Source organism: Peromyscus californicus, unplaced genomic scaffold, assembly GCF_007827085.1.
Source record: "Peromyscus californicus insignis strain IS unplaced genomic scaffold, ASM782708v3 Scaffold_5__1_contigs__length_169319896, whole genome shotgun sequence".
Classification (NCBI taxonomy): Eukaryota; Metazoa; Chordata; class Mammalia; order Rodentia; family Cricetidae; genus Peromyscus; species Peromyscus californicus.
In genome coordinates, this window is record NW_026294573.1 from 80,046,921 (window position 1) to 80,066,772 (window position 19,852).

Below are 19,852 nucleotides of genomic sequence, written 5' to 3' on the forward strand. Positions count from 1 at the left end.
CAGTGTCTGCCTGTGGCCTGCTGCTACGTTTCAGGGACACTCTGATTAGGCAGGAGAATAGTAGTGAGCAGGATGATCACTTCGAGGGCTGTGGAGGATGCAGTGCAGAGCCATACATGGAGATGTGTATACGAAGTGCAATGCCAGGTCTCTGTGTTGAGAGACCTCCTATTGAGCTGTTCCATGTTTGGAGATGCTGGTGGAGAGGGTTGATGGCACCTGCTCAGCAGGTAGGTCTTACTGCCCACCAACCCCAGGCAGCTAGCTCTCCTCTGTGCCAAGGAGATCTACTGGCTGTCAGCTCTGCTGAGGGAGCCAAATGACTTCATTCTAATGGGGCGTGAGTCAGCGCAGGGGAATAGGTGATTGATGAAATGGGACGCAAATGGCTCCGAAGAGTTCATTTATTTAACATGGGTGAGCAATTTGCTTCTAGGAAGACGTTGACTCACTCTGACTTCCATTATGCAAAATATCCACAGGAATCTCTGCTCTTAAGATTCATATCAGTCCCTGTGTTCTCCTCTTACCTATTTAATCATCAGTTCAGCGAGTGTTTATGGCAGGATTTGATTTGTGCCAGACACCAGGCCTGGTTTAGGATAACGGCTGTGTGCATTGCTCAGACTGAACAGGTGGTTGTCACAAAAGCTCTGGTGAAGTTAGGTGGGAGCTTCTAGGCCAGTGGAGGGTATCTTTCTTGGCTAGAGTGCGCTTCCTATGAGATTGGGCTGGAGAGGATCCTACGAAGTGCACTGGAGTGTCACTGGAGAGTGGTAAATAGTATCTTTCCATCTCTGAGGTCTCTGAGGCTCTTCGAAACTTGGGGAGACATTTCTGAGATCCCTGAGATGGAGGGAAGGAGGAAGGAATGAAGACAGAAGCTAAGGAGTGCAGTGGCCTCAAAACCCTGGCAAAGAGCTGGTGTAGCTGCCAGAAAGAGGAGAGGGGAGCTGGGCTGAGCATCGGGACCTTGACATGGCAGTATCCTTCACTGTGATTCAGAGCCTGACCTACTGAGATTCTCTCAGTCCACTAGAATTCCATATTTACTACTCTGTTTCCTAACCCTTCTTGATTAATTTCGACATCACACACAAGCACATATCCTGACTTTACTGATTATCAGTTAAGTGGACTCAAGTGACAGCTGAACGATGGGAAGACTGATATGGTGCTCCACGATGTTATTACTCTATAGGACTTCTGTGAAGTACATAGCATAGCACCAGACCACTGGGATGGTGTTTATGGCTGACACCAAGTGTCCACTCCATGCACCATGCATTGATTAATTCATTTAATCTTTTTAACCTCTTAAGATCGGTATGGATGTGCTGAGGAGCAGAGACTGGGAGCCCATGCCCATACCTCATTATCCTGACTTGGGCTTGATGACCCTCCTTGTGTCCTCATGTCTAGAATTAGGGGGAAAGTATCACCTCTACACCTGGGTTGTATTCACATTCAGTGAGAGACTACCTGGAGAGCATTTATCATCACAAGCCTATAAAGTCAGCACAGTTAGTAAAGGGGCAGGTATAAATGGTGCGCTGTGAGACAGGCCACAACCAGAACACCAAGGACCTGGTGGCTTTCTTTATCTTGATGTCCTCTCACATGCTTATGTGCAGCTGAGAGAACTCCATGGGGCACTGTTGTATGCAGAAGCATTTAGGAGTACCTGGACCAATGGTCTGTGGCATGATTTACAGAAGTGCTGGATATCTAGCTGGGTGACTAGCATTTCATGCTTCTCCTGGTAGTTTACTGTTACAATCCTGCATGCACAGCCTTGGGCTGAAGATCACTGGGCCTGGAAGGACAGTACTGTTTTCCTGGGTCGGGGTGCTTAGCCTTTTTTCCCCCACTGCATTCCTTTGGCAGTCCAGCTGAAGCCAAAGACACATGCCCTAGAAAAAAAATGTTGAAATGCACAGAATTTATATATGCACCGGTTTGTGAAGTGAACCAATATTTTGAAATTCAGTTATCAAAGTATAAAAATTTTGCTATAGAAATGATATTTTTAATTAAAGTATTTAAATAAATTTAGTGGTGAGTCTAATGACCACAGTAGTTTTGAAATAGTAGGAAGAATAAGTGTTCTGAGATAGCGTCGGCACTTACAGAATAACCCGTTTTAGCTGGCAGAGTTGCAGAGCTAGCCTAGCGCATATGTGGCTTGTGGCAACTCCGGTAGAAGAGAACGGTGGCTGCAGTTGAGGTCAGTGAGTAGAAGGGCAGCTGCGGTTTCTGGTCACGTTTGTGTGTCCTCTGTATGTTAGTGAGGTTGAGAAGAATGTCTGTGAGCAGCAGCAGGCTTCAGCATTTGGAAAGCACCTAGTCGGGTTGCACACTGCACGTATGCTGTACACATTACCTCAGTCATTTGAAGTTTATTATTTTTGAGAGAATTTGAAATTCATAAAAAAAGTCATAAGAATAAAACCCTTTCTGAGTGATCTGAAAGTTGCCCCACGAAGCCCTGTCACCTCTGAATCCTGTAAGCAGCCATTCATCTAGCTGCCACAGCAGGAAATGAGCATAGCCTCCCTACTGCCTTCTCATTCTCAGGCAGCTGTCCCAGAAACACTTTGCACAAAGGGTCTCACAATCCCATCTTGAGATTTCCAGTCTTGATTCTTTAGTCTCTTGGCCTTGATCTTTTGAAGTGTGCAGACTAGGCACGTGCTCTTCATGTGGGCCTGTTTGCTGTGTGTGTGTGTGTGTGTGTGTGTGTGTGTGTGTGTGTGTGTGTGTGTGTGTGGTGATTTGATTTTTTGGTGGGAGTATCAGTGTTGTGGGATATTTGATCATACTGTGAAACTCTGAGACTGTCTGTGTTCATAGAATCAACCTTGGATCAGGGTGTGGAGCCAGTGACCAGGTGACAGGAATTAGCCGTAGAGAGTATGGAAGAGTCAGGAATATGGATAGAGAGGTGCACAGGAAGGAGTAGGGAGGTACTTGGAGAGTCACAGGCCTTTTTGGTTTGGGAGTGAGTGGAAAGACTCTCTTGCTGGGTCTCCTGGCAAAAAGGAAGGTCAGCTGGTTGCTTCTTGGCCTCTCTGAGCTATCAGGTTTTCACTCCAATATCCGACTCCTGAGACTTTATTGGTAAATAGAACAATAGAGACATGGTTTAAAAACTGCATTTGGAGCCGGGCGGTGGTGGCGCACGCCTTTAATCCCAGCACTCTGGAGGCAGAGCCAGGCGGATCTCTGTGAGTTCGAGGCCAGCCTGGGCTACCAAGTGAGTTCCAGGAAAGCTACACAGAGAAACCCTGTCTCGGAAAAAAAAAAAAACAACAATAAAAAAAACTGCATTTGGCAGCAAAGGCAGGGCGGTTGTTGGCGGGACAAGAAGTCCCACCAGGCCATGGCCTGAGCAGCATAGCCTTGATGGAGTTTGGGGTGGGAATAGGAAGTGGGGGGTGGGGGTGGGGTGAGAGGCGGCAGCAGATGGTAGTTAAAATACCAGTAGATTCAGGTTTAGCTGCTGTGCCAGAGATAAAACATGCCAGAGTGGTGATGCTGTGTTCACAACCTCTTCTCTTCATGCTCCACAATTCATGTGTTTAGTTACTAGCTGTTACAAAGACTGTGTCTTCAGAAATCAGGACTGTCCCGTTGCCCTTTTTTCTATGTACTAAGGAAGAATTTGGGGGTAGTGTTTTGAGTGTTTAAATATCCTGATCTTCAAACACTCACCCTCTAGTTTCAGCATCCTTTTATGTCTGTTGGCTGATTTGTTTATTACAGTGGCAGTTGCCAAATGGTTATGTTTTCTAATCCCATCATCCTCCTCTCATTTATTAATTACCCATTGTACTGTAAGGAAAAGCCTTTTCTCATGTACTCGTTTGTATTAATTTTGGACTTTGTGAAGTCCTAACTTACATAATTATTTTGATGTTCAAAGTGTCTCATGTTTGGCTGGCAAGAGCCTTTAAAAAAATGACCTCAGTATCTTCTGGACAACGTTTCATCATTATTTAGGCATTTATTTATTTATTAGCTTTGTTGGATTATAATTGAAAACATCAAGTTTTGGTGGCTGGGGAATGTAGTTCAGTGCCATGTGGAGTGCTTGCCTAGCATGTAGTTCTCTGGGTTCAGTCCCTAGTACCAGTACCACCAACACACACACACACTTAAGTTATAGAGTTCAATATTTTGATAGCCATTGTGAAATCACCACAGTCAAGATAGTTAACATATTCATCACCTTGGAGTGGTATCTTTTTCTCAGGGTATTTTTGGAGAGCATGTTTAAGGTCCACCTTTTTAGCAGATGTCAAGTAGGTGAGAGTCTATTGTTCATCTTGGTCATCATGCTGTGTACTCCATCTCCGGGACTTCCTTATGTAACTGAAACTATGATGGCCTGCACCTTTATTTCTCCCTCTCTTCAGAGGTCCTGACAAACACTGCCCAGATCCTAAGCATAAATTTTCTGGCACAACAGAATACTGGAGGCACATCTTCTGGTCTTTGATTTTGTCTGTCCAGTATTGGAGTTAGCTGTTTCTCCAGATGTCTCTGGTTCTTTAGCATAATTTATCTTAATATGCTCCATAATTCCACGATATGGTAGTCATTGTCAATTGTTTTTTAGGTGGGAATGTCCAAGCTATTAATAAGCAACTTACCAAATCCCCAAATTGCTAAGTGGCTATACCAGAATTTGAACTTGAAGGCTAATTCACATTTGTGAATGAATGCTGATCCACAAAACTGTACCCCCATTTCATGACAGAGGAGCTAAGCCTCGTGGGGTTGCTTTCCCAAGGCTATACTACTAATTAGCAGTGGTCCAGCCCAACCTCTGTCATCACTCTGCTCTGAGCGCCTCTCAGGTGCCACTCACTTGACCTCTTCCACTCTCCTGTACATCTCTTATTTAAGGTTTTGCTAGGTTTTGGTTTGTGAGTTTTTCTGTGAAGCAGCAACCAGTGTGATAAGGCATTCCTTAGAGTGTCATGAAATCAGAGGAATGTGTTTCACAAATAGCTTTCAGATGTTGGTAGCATGGCTCTCTACTTTGTGTTGAGTATTAGTTAGCTTCATGTTACTATAGTGAAACACACAAGATAATTAATTTATAAAGGGAAAAGTGTTGTTTTAGCTTATGGTTTTGGAGGTTCCAGCCCAGGATTGGGCTTATTGATAGTGTTGGACAGGCAATGAAAGGAACATCCAGTAGAAGAACTGTTCACTTCAGGTCTAGGAAGCAAAAGAGAGAGAAGAAGGGATAGGGTCCTACAGTTCTTAAGGGTGCATCCTCAATGACCTGAGGACTTGCCACCAGGCCCCATGTCTCAGAGCTTCTACTACCTCCAGGTAACACCATCCTTGATGGGCCTTTGGGCACTGTGCAGACTGTTATTCCCAACTCCTCCTGCAGGTGGTGCTGTGTGACCGTGGCCTGTGCCCCAATCTGGCTCAAAGCCTTCAGTCTGTGGTTTTAAAAATCCAGAGCTAGACGCATGTGTTTGCATAATAGCAAGCCATATTCCTTGGCTTCTGCCCCTAATGTCAGATGCCCATTGTCATTTCTAGGAAAAGCAACCATCAGACTATGAAGGGCTGACTGGGGACTCAAAGACAGAACAGAGCATCTATGCGCATCTGGCTAAGACTCTGCAGGACTCAGACAGGTAAGTTTCTCTTCAGACACCACGGCCACATGCACTTCCTGGTTAGTACTGCTGGCTTCTGAGCAAAAAAAGCCACACCAGATGTAGTAAGCCTTCAGAGTAGTTAGCTGGAGAAAGTCTCCTTTAGTGGTCAGATCTACCTATTATCAATCAAGAATTGTCTGATTAGAGCAACAAAATTAGCATTAAAACAGTTTTCAGTTCTTGATTGTGTATCTGGGAAGTTGTTCCATGTGCCTTCTCGCAGATGTTCCTCACAGCTGTTCCGTGAGGAAAACAGTAATGTCATCCCTATTGCACATGATCCCCCCCAAACGAAGAAAGGTTAAGTGACTTGTCCAGGATCACACAGATGTTGGCAGAGTCCTAGGATTTGACCACATCTCCATGTCTTAGAGTGACTCATGTCTGTAGAATTGCTGAAATCATTTGGTGTCACTGAAGGGTGGTGAGGAGAGCCAGCTGTGGCCAGTGGTATTGCTGTCGGCCTGCTGCCATGAGCTCTAGCTCTTGCCTTGTCCCCAGGCAAGTGGCCTGTTCTGACTTCGTTTTGCACCTCCATGAACGATCTGTCTTTACTAGGGTAGTTATAATTGAAAGGCTATGGGATCTGGTATTCGTTTCAAAACAGTAGAGAAACAGAATGGGTGGTGATTGTGATGGAACAAGATTGACGCGGCTTCCTGGTTATTAGTATAGGGTGTGGGGATGTGGGGAAGGGACTCATTATTTTAGTTTGCCTTTTGTAAAACTTCCCACAATTTCCATAGTTAAAAGCATGACCCTCCCTTTTCTGTCACCTATACCCTTTGCTGTTGCCACACTGGGCTCTTCAGTGTCCCCTGGACTATGCAAATCTGCCTCTGCCATCACCTGCCATTTCCTGCCCCACTGTCCCAGTGTTTCCCTGCACTGTCTCATGGCATTCCTTCAGAATTAGCCCAGGTGTTTCTCTGTCAGGAGGCCCATTGGTCCTCAAGTCAGCTGTCCCTCTGTGCCCCTTCCCCTTATCTCAGGGCAGGATTGTCGGCAAGGACCAGTTCCTCAGGCCTGGCAGAGCAGAGCAGATGCTAGGGGAGTGCTCTGTTTAGGAATACCCCTCTTCTAGCACTGATCTTCCAGGTTATGAGATTTCAGATCTGTAATGAGTTTAGAGAAGGCAGAAAACATGCTGATGAAACTAGGTGTGGATATATCTCCAGAAGCCTGGCCATTTCACTGTGGAGAGGACATGGCATCAGATGGGGAAGCTCAAGGGAGAGAGAACAAATGTTGCTTTCCTTGTACAGCATCACTGACAGAAGCTACATAGTTTCTGGGCTCAGAGAGACTTTATGGGTGGATGTGGTTGCTCTTGAGAACTCTCAGCATCCCAATGACTCCTGGTTTCATAGCTCTTTCCTAATGAATAAAAACATGGATGAGTCTGAAGAGGGCCAGGGCTGCAACTAATGAACAAGGATGCTTAAAAGGTTTAATATTCATCTGCAGACTTAGATCCACATCCCAGCTCCAGCACTTAGCAGGGCTGAGCTTGTGGGTTCCATCTCTCGCACTGAGCCTCAGTATGTGTGCTTGTAATGCTGAGATGGGCTGGCCTGCCTATTTCCTTAACCTAATCTTTGCCTGTCTCCCAACTCATTTCCGTGTTTTCCTATTTACCCCCCTTCTCCCTCCATCTTTCCTTACTCTCCTCCTTTCCATCCCACGCATCTTTTTTCCTGTCTACCTCCCAACTTACCTATCTCCAAACCTACTTCATTACCTGCTTCTCTCTTCACCTCCTTGTCTACCAGCCTTGATAATGTTGCTACGTAAGACATAGTAGTTCGAAAGAGAATGGCCCCTTGGTCCCTGTTGCTAGAAGTATTTGAGAAGGATTAGAAGGCATATCACTGGGGGTGGGCTTTGAGGTTTGGAAAGCCCACACCATTCTCAGTTTGCTCTCTGACTTTTGCTTGTGTCTGGTTATGGGCTCTCATTCTCTGAAACTGTAAGCCATAATAAACTCTTCTTTATGCTGTCTTAGTCATGGCATCTTAGTACAACAATAGAAAAGTAACTAAGACACAAAGTCTGATACTATGTAAATGTCAGTGCTGCCTGGCAGGCAGGAAGCTCTCAGCACATGGCAACACTTACTAGGAATAGCAACATGAAAAGCCCAGTCTCCATGTCCCACTGTACATATACATAGCTATGGGGTTTGGGATCCTCAGACCTTGGTGCATACAGAGGTCACAGTTGTGGATGAGAGCTAGTTGAGTTCCTGTTTGTAGTTTTAGCACTATTCACTCTGGGAATGTAGTAAATGTGGTGACCTATAAGACCTACTTGTGATTAAAGTGAGAAAGGAAGGGATAGCCATCATGAGCTGGGTCACTTCAAACTGGCTGTACTCAGAAGTTGGTGACTTTAATTCCATATTGCAGAAGTGGAAAATGCTCTCTAGGGTGTTAAGAGCCAGCTTGCCTCCTGGTAAGTCTCCCAAAGTCCTACTGTGAAGAATGATCAGAGTTCAGACCTTCTAGGCTTCTGAGCTGAGGTCGTTGTTGATGCACCCTCAACCAGAGGGTGAGTTCAGTTGTTGCTCAGCCTCAGCAGTATGGAGACATTTGGAGCTAGATCTTTATAGATCACAGGGACACATAGATCATATAGTACACACTATGTACTGTAGGCTTTATAGATCATATAGTACACACTATGTACTGTAGGATGTTAGTAATATCCCTAGCTGCCTGCAAGCTGGTGCCACACTGCCCCATTCCAGTATAGCTGTGGCAACCACAAATGTCTCCAGATATAGCCAAATGCCTTCTATAGGTGCAAAATTCTCTCTAGATGAGATTCCCTATTGTAATTCCCAAGAACCAGAATTTCTGACTCATCAGATGAGGAAGGAGGGAAATGACGTAGACACTTGCTGAGTGTCTACCAAGCTTTCTCATGTAACATCTCACTTAACCCCAAAAGCAGCTCAAAGTAAAGATGTAGTTATCTCATTTTATAGTTCAAACAGCTTAGTTGACTGGCCTGGGGCTATAGAGCTGGTTAGTGGTATTGTCTTCTTTTGAACTTTGTATTTCTGCTGCTGGCCATCCCCTTCTGCCATCCTTATCCAAGAAGAATGCACAGTGTTTGTTTCTCTCAGAGCAATACACCTTTGTTCTGTGACTGCTCACACCTCACAAAGACTCTGGAGTTGGCACAAACTAAGTGATAGACCTGAAGCCTCAGCCTAATGGCAGGTGCTTCGCTAAAACTCTCTCCTTTGCTTCCTTGGTTAAATGTTTTGGCAGCATGCCACATGCAAGCCTATGCTGTACTTTGACACTCAGGAAGGATTTCCATCTGCTAAACAAATTGATCATTGTGATTATTTGGAAGTGGAAGTAGGTACAAGTTTCCTGTAAGCCCTTCCTTTGCATGAAGACTGCTTGACAACGAACTGTCCTTCACGCACAAGTAGAGAAGAGTGGACAGAATAGTTTATTTCCTCCTGTGTATGCTACTCTATATGTACGATTTCATGGATGGAACTGGAGAAGTGAAGCTTGAGTCTTTCACACCTAAGCCCAGCAATAGCTCCAAACCACTCTGGGAAAATCTGATAAAAGCTTATGAGCCTTCTCTCTAGAAAGATCCATATATTTATACATTTTTACAGTTAGTTACAGAGCAGTGATGAACCCTTTCGGGGTACGGTATGTCAGACGTTGGATGAGAGTGATACACTTCTTAGTGTTTAAGAAGGAAACTTTCTTATGTGCCTTGAGAGTGCTTGTATGCTTTCATCCACTGCAATGCTGGGCATCCTTAAGAAAGTAACCCGAATGTCAAACTTCACAGTAGGCTCAGCCCTCTACAGTGTGGACTGTATCTGCAGTGCAGGTGTCAGCCGGATCTCTGTGTGCCTCTGAGAGCTGGGTGTGAGTCTTTCAGATCATGTGGTACTTGCACATGGATGTACATCCAAAGCTTTTCTGTGGATCTACACCGTCTAGTAGAACAGCCATTAGCTAAGTGGTTACTTAAACTTACACATACTTTCAATTTAGCAACATTAAACATTCAGTTCCTTGGTACATTAAACCCCATTTCAGATGTTGAGTAGGCGCATTAGCTAGTGGCTGCTGTATTAGACAGTATATAGAACTTGCCCATCACTGGAGGAACTTCTGTTGGGAAGAGTTCCTCATGATTACTGCAGCTCTAGGTGGCATGTCCTTTTCATGGCCTCACTGTGTTCTGGGCTTCTTATACTGTATGGACCCACATGTAAAACTCGACATCTCCTCTTCCAGAAAAATCCATTCATACTGTGCATTTCAAATTTGGTTGAGTTACTGCAATAGAGTTCTATGGGCCCTGAATTGGTCTGTTTCTATCTTACTGTGAATTCACTTTTCCTTAGTTTTTCTTCCCTCTTGACTCTTAACCCTCACCCTACCCCAGTATGACCTCTTTGAGGGAGCATAACAGAAATCTGATTCCTCTCTCCTGAAGCCTAGGTACTGAGTGAGAGAGCCTCTTGTACACTAAACCTTCTCAAAGCATTATTCCAAACAATGGACTGTTCTGGAGAATTAGATCCTTTCCACCTGCTATGTCTGTAGTAGACACTAGTAAGGAATGAGTTACAGTAAATGGAGAGCAGTCACCTGATCTAATAGTATATGCTCGTTAAAAATGTTGCCAGAAACTTTCACAAATGTAGGAGAATATTTAAGCAAGGAACACATAGTTCTGCCTTGCACATTCAGTGACATTTAGACTGTGTGGAAATACTCATGGAGAAAAAGATTCAGGAGAAATAACATGTTGATCAGTTGGAGCATCACAGTAATTTTTATTTTCTCTATACTTTTATATTTACCTTTTTCTGTAATAAATACATTTACTTTTTTAACCAAAAAACAAAAACGAACATACAAGTGACAAAAAACCCCACAGCTTTGCTTGGCTCTGCATCTTAAAGCACAAATTGGCCTGTTGTATAATTTCTGGTGTTTTGTTTTACCTAGTGTCAGCGACCTGCAGACTGAGCTGAAAGATGTTCTTGCCTTGAGGAAGCAGCTAGAGCAAGATGTGCTTGCCTATCGGAATCTGCAGAAGGCCTTGCAGGAGCAGCTCAGAGAAATTCAGAGGCGAGAAGGTACACACTCCTTTCTATGGCTTTCCTCTTGGTTGTTTCATGTGGAGGGTCTTGGTTGAACTGGAAGGAACTCCAAGCCAGGAGATGGAATGGCCACATGGTGCTCTCTGATGGCTGCGTCTGCATCTGTCTGGCAACACTTCCTAGTGAGAGGGCCTGTTAAGTCTAGTTATTCTGTAGAGGGTGTATGGTAGGGTGCATCCTGCTCTCCTATGTGCATCATTTGCTACTCCAGATAACCTGAGGGATGGGAAGCCCCATTGTCTGGTAATCAATCCTCATAGAGTGGACTTTTCCTGCCCTAGCTCCTCTGAGCAGGACCACATAGATATGGAGCAAGATTGATGTTTTAGAGTCAAATTGGGAGGGCAGCAGGACTAGGGCCCATGGGATAGCACAGTACATCTGGGCCCTTTGCCCTGCTACAAACTGGGCTCCTTATAGTCTGGTTGGTGTCTTGTACTTGGCATGTGTGTTAAAAACTGGTTGTTGCTGTGGTGGGTGACATTTCTTGAGCCTGTTCTGTGCATAAAGTGCAGGGCTCTAGGCTCTTGCCTTTTCACCTCTGCTCCTCACAGTCATCCAGTTAGGCAGAGTTGGTATAGATGAATATGTTAAGCTGGGCATGGGGTCATTGATTTGCATCATTTGACCCAGGATGTGCTGCTTGAAGGTCCAGGGCTCTGTCTAGGAACACCAGCACTGGCTATGTATATTAAATCAGATTCTGTTTGTGGGGGTTCCCCACTTAGTAAATGTCCCCTGGCTCTGCTTCTTCCTACACTATTAGAATGTGATGTGCGCCATGGGAAGCAGACCCTGACACACAGGTAACTGAGACCCCTTTGTACCCACTCTGGCAGACAGTTTTTGTATTTTGTGTATGCTCTCTTCCTACAAGAACTCGGGGGCCAGTAAAATACATCAGTCATTTTCATGTCACTTGAGGTCTATGCTTGGGGTCTCATCTATTTTTGTGTATTCATCCCTAAGCAGAACCACTCTTATTTGAACTGAAATTATCATTTACTTGTGCCATCAAGAGTGGTTTCCAGGTACAGTACTTGATAGGCAAATTATAATTCAGGATTGGCCGCAGTGACAGCCTACAGACCCAAAGAAACCACACACTGAGACATGAGCCTGTAGAGCAGGCAGAATTACTTTTTCTCTGAAGGTCATGCTTTAACCCTGTAAGCTTCAGCTCTCCCACCCGACTCCACTGCAATTGCTCTAGGTAGAAGGCATGAGGATTGGGCTTGGGAGGATCTGTTTCTAATAGTGTTTCTTCTCTTCTCCATGGCATTTATCTATTTATTTATTTATTTATTTTGTGCAGAAGAATCATTTTCATTTTATAGTGATCAAACATCGTATCTAAGTATTTGCCTTGAAGAGCCCAATCAGTTTCAAGTGGAACATTTTTCTCAAGAAGAACTCAAGAAAAAGGTATTGACCTGACCTGTTCCCTTTCCGGGCTTGTTCTTGTCTCTTTAGTTCCTGACTCCAGAGCTGTGCTTTTCTCAACGTCCTTTCCTCTCCTGCCTGCACCCTCTTTTCTGCATTGCTTCATGGCTCCTCGTGTGCATGGTGCTAGCAGGTACTCCTCAGGGTGGATTCTTGTGTCCAGGCTGGAGACCTTAGCTCAGGCCCACTCTCCAGAGAAGGTGCTTGGTCAGGTCCCCCCCCCCCCCCCCCCCCCCCCCCCCCCCCCGCACGCCCCAAATGAGCAAACTACTTTTCCTTGGTTCATTCACTTCATTGTACCTAATCCTGATTGATATCTCCTCCCATACTGATTGGTGACTATTTGGTTACTTTGTGTCTACATGTCTGGAGCATGATCCCCTTAAATGTAGTCTTTGTGTTATGTTTATTTCTGATGTCCCAGGACCTGACCCATCTAGTAGAAACTGATAGATTTGAATGAAAATAGTTTGAAGTAGAATCATTGCATCTTTTTTAAATGCAAGGTTTTCAGTCTGTAGATCTGTGATATGGTTAGATTAACACAAAGTTTCAAAGGACCATTGTTAAAAATAGGTGTTTTGAATTTATGTGTGTATGGAGGCATTTGAGGGTGTGTGTGCATGTGCATGCACAAGGAGGCCAAAGATTGGTATTGGGTGTCTTCCTCTATCACTCTCCACCTTATTTTTTTAAACAGGATCGTTTGCTGAGCCTGGAGCTCATAAATTTAAGTGGACATGCTGGACAGCTAGATCTAAGAATTTACCTGTCTCCTCTCTTCCCCATAGTCCTATGTTTAGCAATGTGCTTCGGTGTGCCTAGCTTTACATGGGTGCTGGGTATCAGAATTCTGGTCCTCATGCTTGTGTGGCAGGCACTTAGCTTAACTGACTGGCTGTCTTTCCAGCCCATGGGATCCAGTTTTTATATCTTTTGTGTGTGTGTGTGTGTGTGTGTGTGTGTGTGTGTGTGTGTGTGTGTGTGTCTTGTACATCTATATGCATAGACAAGGTAGATTTTTTTAAAATTTTCTTTGAAGGGTAAGAACCTTTTGAAAAATAATCAGACACTGGCATTTGGAGCTCATGGGAAACAAAGTGAGTCTGCTCAGTTGCCTGTGCGCTTGGCCTAGCAAGAGCTGGGCATGGAGTTGGAGTGCTGGACTGAGCCTGGGTACCCTGTGCTGTGTTCTGTGGAGTCTGCTGCTCTGTCCCGTTAGTGTTTTGACTCTTGCTATGTCTTACGCAGTTTTCCAGATGCTCTAGATGTGGCAGCCCAGAACAGTGATTCTTTGTATCCCTGGTTCCTCATTATAAAACAGTCTCTAATTCCTTAGGGGTTTGCTGGCAATGGTTGACAAAAGCTCACAGGGGTTATTGCTTTATTAAGGACCACTTATATGACTGGCACTGCTGAGTATAGAGAGAAAGAGGTCTCTGCCAACAAGGAAGCTCTGACATAGTTGGAGAAACTTCAACTCTGGGGCATCTTTCCTCCAGAATGTTCAGACACAAGAAAGAATAATGTTAGCTGCCATTGACCAAGTGCCTTTAGTGTGTTGTGGCTTTGCTCATGGTGGGTTCTCATTCTACAGAACTGTGCTATTCTAACATCATCTGTAGACACATGTAGCTGAAGTTTTCCTGTGTCCTGCCTGGTCCGCAGGCTCTCAGAGCCAAGTAAACACATAGAGGCTTATATTAATTAAAACTGCTCGGCCATTAGCTCATGCTAACTACTGACTAGCTCTTACATTTAAACTCAGCCCATTTCTGTTAATCTGTATGTTGCCACATATTCTGTGACTTTAACTGTGTGCCATTACACGCTGCTGCCTGGATGGCAGACTGGCATCTCCTGACTTAGCCTTCCTCTTCCCAGAATTCTCCTTGTCTGTTTATCCCGCCTATACTTCCTGCCTGGCTACTGGCCAATCAGCGTTTTATTAAACCAGTGTACAAAAGCATTATCCCACAGCAGACATAGAAGCTGAGGCTAGCTCAGATAGCCTGCCCACAAGTCATACTCCTCTGCCTTGAAATGAGACCTCTATCTCTGTGTTTACGTCCAGGTCAGTGACCTCATACAGCTTGTGAAGGACCTCCACACAGACAACCAGCACCTGAAGAAAACCATATTTGATCTCTCTTCCATGTGTTTCCAGGGAACCGACAGACTTGAGTCAATAAAACAAACAGAGGTAAGAAGAAATGTTCTTGTTGTCTTGTGCTAATTGCAGAAACAACCCCCATAACCCATTCCCCACCCCTTCCCCCAATTTTTAAGACTATCTGTCTGAGGGAGTTCTTTGAAATTCTCTTTGCTAGAGTGGAGTCTTGAGGGCCCTGTTGGTCATTGGGTCTGTCCCAGGCTTCCTTCAACTCAGATCATGTCTTATCAAATATGTCTGATATCCTGTGGTGCTGTTACTATGGCCTAGCTCTGGCTGTTTGCTGCAGATGCCATATCTGGGATGAGTGGTGTGGTTTCATAGTTGTTTGGAGAGGGCCGTGGCTCCAGAGAGCATGGATAGTGTGGATGCAGCCTTAGAATATCCATAGCTTAAAGGAAGACGTCTGCACGCCCCACGTGGGTGGCCTCTCATTGCTGACATTTGTCTCTTTTACTATGTTTGTAACCAGGACCCTGAAACTGTGTTGGGGAGGGAGCCATTGCCTTCCTGTAGCCTTGGCTAGCCCATTTCTCCTGTGAAAGAACCTGACTCCTTATGTGCATTAGCATCATTCTAAAGACAGGGTTGTTTTGACCATGGGTGCAGAGGGTCTTTCTGTACCGGAATCCCTCAAGATCAAAACTGGGCTTTTCCTGGGTGGACTTGTCTTATCCCAGCCTGGAGCACCAGGTACATACAGGCCTCACATCTGTGGCCACACTCTTTCTTGGGAGAGGTTTATGGGCTGTCTCTCCCCTTCTTCCCAGTGGGCATTGCTCAGAGGCACTATATTTACACTGTGCTTTGGCTGTCTGCTTTCTTTGAGACAGGGATTATTATTGATCTTGGCCTCCAGGGCTCCAGATAATTTTGAAAACCAAGAGCAACGGCAAGCCACTTACAGGAGAAACAAGTCTCCCGGCTTACTTCCTCTGAGGCCTTGTTTTTAATAAGCAGCTCCTTCTTCACTAGCTCCATTTGAGCTGTAAATGCCGAGTTTTGTTTGTTCATTTGCCCTTTGAAAAAAATCTGTTAAATGTCCCATTATGTCCTTTGGAGAACAGAGGCCTTTTTCTTCTGCCCACTCTAAGATCTTAATACCAGCCGATTCCGATTTGAGTCATTCGTCAGATTGCACGTCAATTTGATGTTCCCTCAAAAAGCCTTTTCCTTTATCACACAGTTCCCTTGGCTTTCCCCAGGATGGGGTGGAAAGATCTGCATGGAAAGATGACTACAATTTAAAACTGAGGGAGGGAAGGGAGATGGGGTGAGGGGAGATGGCAAAAAGCCTGCTGTTCTCTGGGAGGGTGTGTGAATCTCTGTCTTAGTTAGGGTTTTTATTGCTATGAAGAGACACCATGACCACAACAACTCTTATAAGAAAACATTTAATTGGGGTGGCTCTCTTACAGTTTCAGAGGTTCAGTCCATTAGCTTCATGATGGGAGAGCATGGTGGCGTGCAGGCAGACGTGGTGCTAGAGTAATAGCTGAGAGTCCTACATCTTGCAGGCAACGGGAAGTCGACTCACTGGGAGGTATCCTGAGCATAGGAAACCTCAAAGCCCACCCCCACAGTGACACGCTTTGTCCAACTCCAAAAAAGCCACACCTCCTAATAGTGCCACTGTCTATGAGATTATGGGGGCCAGTTACATTCAAACTACCATAGTCTCCTTCCACAATAAACAAGGCAGAAACAGCTGGAAATGTCCATATTTTCCACAGCTATCTCTGAGCAGTTGGACTTACAGACTGGGGGCAGAGCATCATTTCTCTTCTCTTGGAGGCTATAAATCAGAAAATAGAGAGATGGGAGAGGGGAGAGGAGAGGAGAGGAGAAATTTTAGAATATGGAGAAATACCCCTTAATCCTGTTGCTTTAAAACAGCATAATTGACATTTCATAACTGTACCTTCTGATTGTGCCACTTATGTTGAAATGCAGTTTTCTTTTTTTTCATTTTTCTTTATTAAGAAAATTTCTACTCACTCTACATACCACCCACAGATCCCCACTCCTCCCTCCTCCCACCCCCCAGCCCTCTCTTCCAAGCCACCCCGCATCCCCACATCCCCCAAATCAAGGTCTCTCACGGGGATTCAGCAGAGCCTGGCACACTGAGCCTAGGCAGGTCCAGGCCCCTTCCCACTGCACCAAGGCTGCGCAAGGCATCACACCACAGGCACCAAATGCAGTTTTCTTATTGTCATTAAGTCATAGCATCATTTTCCATCTAACTGAGGAACTGAAGTCTAATGGCCTAACTCTTATTGGACACATGAATGGCTTCAAGTCATTTTTGCAAATGTCTATACACATTTTTTTTCTTGTCTCTAGGATTTGTTTCCTTAGACTGTATTCCCAGATGTGTAATTAGTGATGGATGCAGATATGCAACAAGCATACAATTTGTTTTTAGGTACCTTCTTCCCCCAACAACTTTTGATTTGATAAAGATAGGAGTAGTTTAGAGGCCTGATAGAGTTTTTCATGGTTCTTTCCAAAATGACTGTCCTTAATCAGAACCATTGCAGGAGGACCTGAGGATGCACACTTCCCATATGTGGGTAGTTTATGTAGAAGCCACCCATGTGACCAACAGCTCTCCTGTTGTCTTAATGAGCTTAATTATAAAAGTCTCTACCGAGGTGCCCCTGCTTTCTTGTATGTGTTTGCCAGTTATTACTTGATATTAGAGGAGTCACCATCATATGGGGTTGTTTCAGCAGGACACAGTTAGGGTAGGAATGTTGAAACTCATGACATGCAGCGTGTGGAACTGACATCTCTAGATGGAGACATCTAGAGGGAGGATGCTGGCAAGATGCAGTACTCATGGGGTTAGTGGTTACTGTCATTTACTTGTATTGTTTTTTGTCATATATGTGGTTAGAAACTTGAGGATTGGGGGACATGGAGATAGATAAAAGAGCTTAATTTAATTGAGTTCAGTTATTAGTAGGGCTGTCACATTGATCAAGAAATGGGCCTTGTGTGACTCTCAAGCAATGTCTTATAAATTTTTCCACTTGGCAGCCCCTTTTCCCCTGAGGACTTTCTACATAGTCTCAGCCACCTAGCCATACATAGCTCATAGTTTTCTAGTAATAAATCATAAAGAAATGGGTTTTAAAGCAAGTCTTTGGTGTACATATAGTTTTACCATTTATTAAAGACAGAAGCAAATTTATATGCTAATGAGATGGATGTGCTTGTTTATTTTATTTAAAGACTTAAATCTTGGCTGAATATTTATAATGCAGGATGTATAGCATCTTCAACATTTCTCAGAGTTGATTGACATTTTGATTTTATAATATTAATTCTATGAATGTTGCTTCATATAAATATGGAGTAGGAAAATGCAGAAGTATGTTTGGAGATCATTTTAGAAACTGTTAGACAGGGCTGGAGAGATGGCTTAGCAGCTAAGGGTGCTTGCTGCACTATCATGAGGACTAGAATTGGGATCCTAGTACCTATGTAACAAGTTGAGCATCCTTAAACTACTTATAACACTACTGGCCTCCACATGCACACAGGTGCATATACACATGTACAAATATAGTTATATATACAGACAGACACACTGATAAATGAGCACAATAAAATGAAATTTAAAAAAATATTGGCAATTCTGATTTAATTTCAAGCCAAACTTCATTTAACAATTTTTATCTTTTTTTAAGGAGACTTTGCCTCCAACTCAAATAACACTTTTTCACATCAGACATTACACAGTGTAATACACAGGTGAACCAATCTGATGCTTACACTTTGAGGAATGATAATAAGAAAATATTAAGCATTTTATGCAATTAATTCATGTGTCTATAAGAGCAGTAAAGTGTATGTATAGGAATTGATTGCATCCAATAGTCTCAAATTGAACTATGGTATTTCAGGCAGTGTTAGTTGATATTGCATAGTGTGATGGCATGCACACTGCAAGGAGCACATGTTGGGTGTTCAGAATGAAAGCTGTGTTGAAGTTGTGTGATGCAATATAGGCAGTTGCTACCAGAAACCCATTTGAGTTTGAAGTAACTTTGGTTGTCATGTGTTCAGCAACCTTTGAATGTTGCCAGTGTTGTTATGACCCTCACGTTCCGTTATGTGACCCTATAGGGCACCACACAAACCAGGCGGTGTGATGAGCACCTGCAGTGCCGGCACTGGGGAAGTGGAGCCGGGAGGATCAGAAGTTCACAGTCAGCTTCAGTTACATGGCTTGGGCCACATGACACCCTGGCTCAGAACAAAAAACAAACAAGAGTAACAAAATTAAAGTGTACCCAGTTTTCCTGTATAAATATATCCATTAAATGTAAATAACATTAATACAACATTTAGGTCATTACATCAGACTTCAAGCCATTTATTATCTGTAATTCTTAAAAAAAAAACAACAACACGTTTTTCCTTTGTAAGTTTTTTACTATTGTGTTTAGAAAAAAATGTAAGTAACAACATAATTGAGCCATCTTAAAAATAATTATAGGCATTAATGGAGTGCTGTGTATTGTTTGGATACATGTATGTATACTATGTAATGTTTAAGCTAAGGCAAATATATTTAGCTCATCAAGCATTTTGTCATTTCTTTAAGGTAAAATTGTTTCTTCTAGTTTCATGATGTGCATGTTATTTTATCTGTAGGCATCTACTGTGTAGCAGCTCACATGTTGCTCCCATCTGACTACCTCTCCCAAGCCCTCCCTAGTCTCCTCTCCTCACCCTCACCAGCCTCCCTCCAGGAACACAGATCTCTACATTTCAAAAGACTGACTTGTTTAGATTCCACTTGAGTGAGATCATGTGGTACTTACTAGTTACCTAGACTCTCTTAACACTTCTTACCTGTCTATCATCCTTCTGTCTCTTCAGGAAGAACCTGAAAGCCTACATTTGTTAAGTTGCACAAGTGTATGTGTCTATAAATCAAACCTTTTTTCAAGATCCCCATGTCCCTTGTGTCAGTCCCCTACCTCACCTGTTCTCCTGCTTTGTCTACTGTGTTTTAATTTTCTGTTAGACTTTCACATAATTAGAATCATAGTCAACTCTTCACTCAGGATAATCTTTTTGAAATTCACTCATGTGGTTATATGAGCTAATAGTTTCCTATGTAGCATTGTTAGAATGTATTAGTGTTTGTTCATTATGCTGTTAGTAGACTCATGGACAAAGGTAATAGGAACACTCATGTGCCAGTCTTTGGGACATTTTTTTTCTTAGTGAGCACCTAGGAGTAAGTGTAATATTTTTATGCTTCTACAAACTAGTTTAGTAGCCTTGTTTGGTCCTTATTTCCTAAGAATATCTACAGGGCATAGGAGTACACACCCTTAATCCCAATATTCAGGTGGCAGAGGCAGGCAG

At 43.7% G+C, this 19,852-nt stretch overlaps 1 protein-coding gene across 7 annotated transcripts in view; it reads left to right on the top strand.

Moving 5' to 3' along the window:
* The window catches only part of Cdk5rap2 (CDK5 regulatory subunit associated protein 2), a 191,474-nt gene that overhangs the window by 98,760 nt on the left and 72,862 nt on the right, over positions 1–19,852 (top strand). For all 7 annotated transcript variants that reach the window (XM_052716613.1, XM_052716615.1, XM_052716614.1 and 4 more), the window contains 4 exons: positions 5,566–5,663; positions 10,691–10,821; positions 12,161–12,270; positions 14,363–14,491. In XM_052716613.1, coding sequence (XP_052572573.1) covers positions 5,566–5,663; positions 10,691–10,821; positions 12,161–12,270; positions 14,363–14,491 — 468 coding nt within the window. The remainder of the gene's footprint in view (positions 1–5,565; positions 5,664–10,690; positions 10,822–12,160; positions 12,271–14,362; positions 14,492–19,852) is intronic.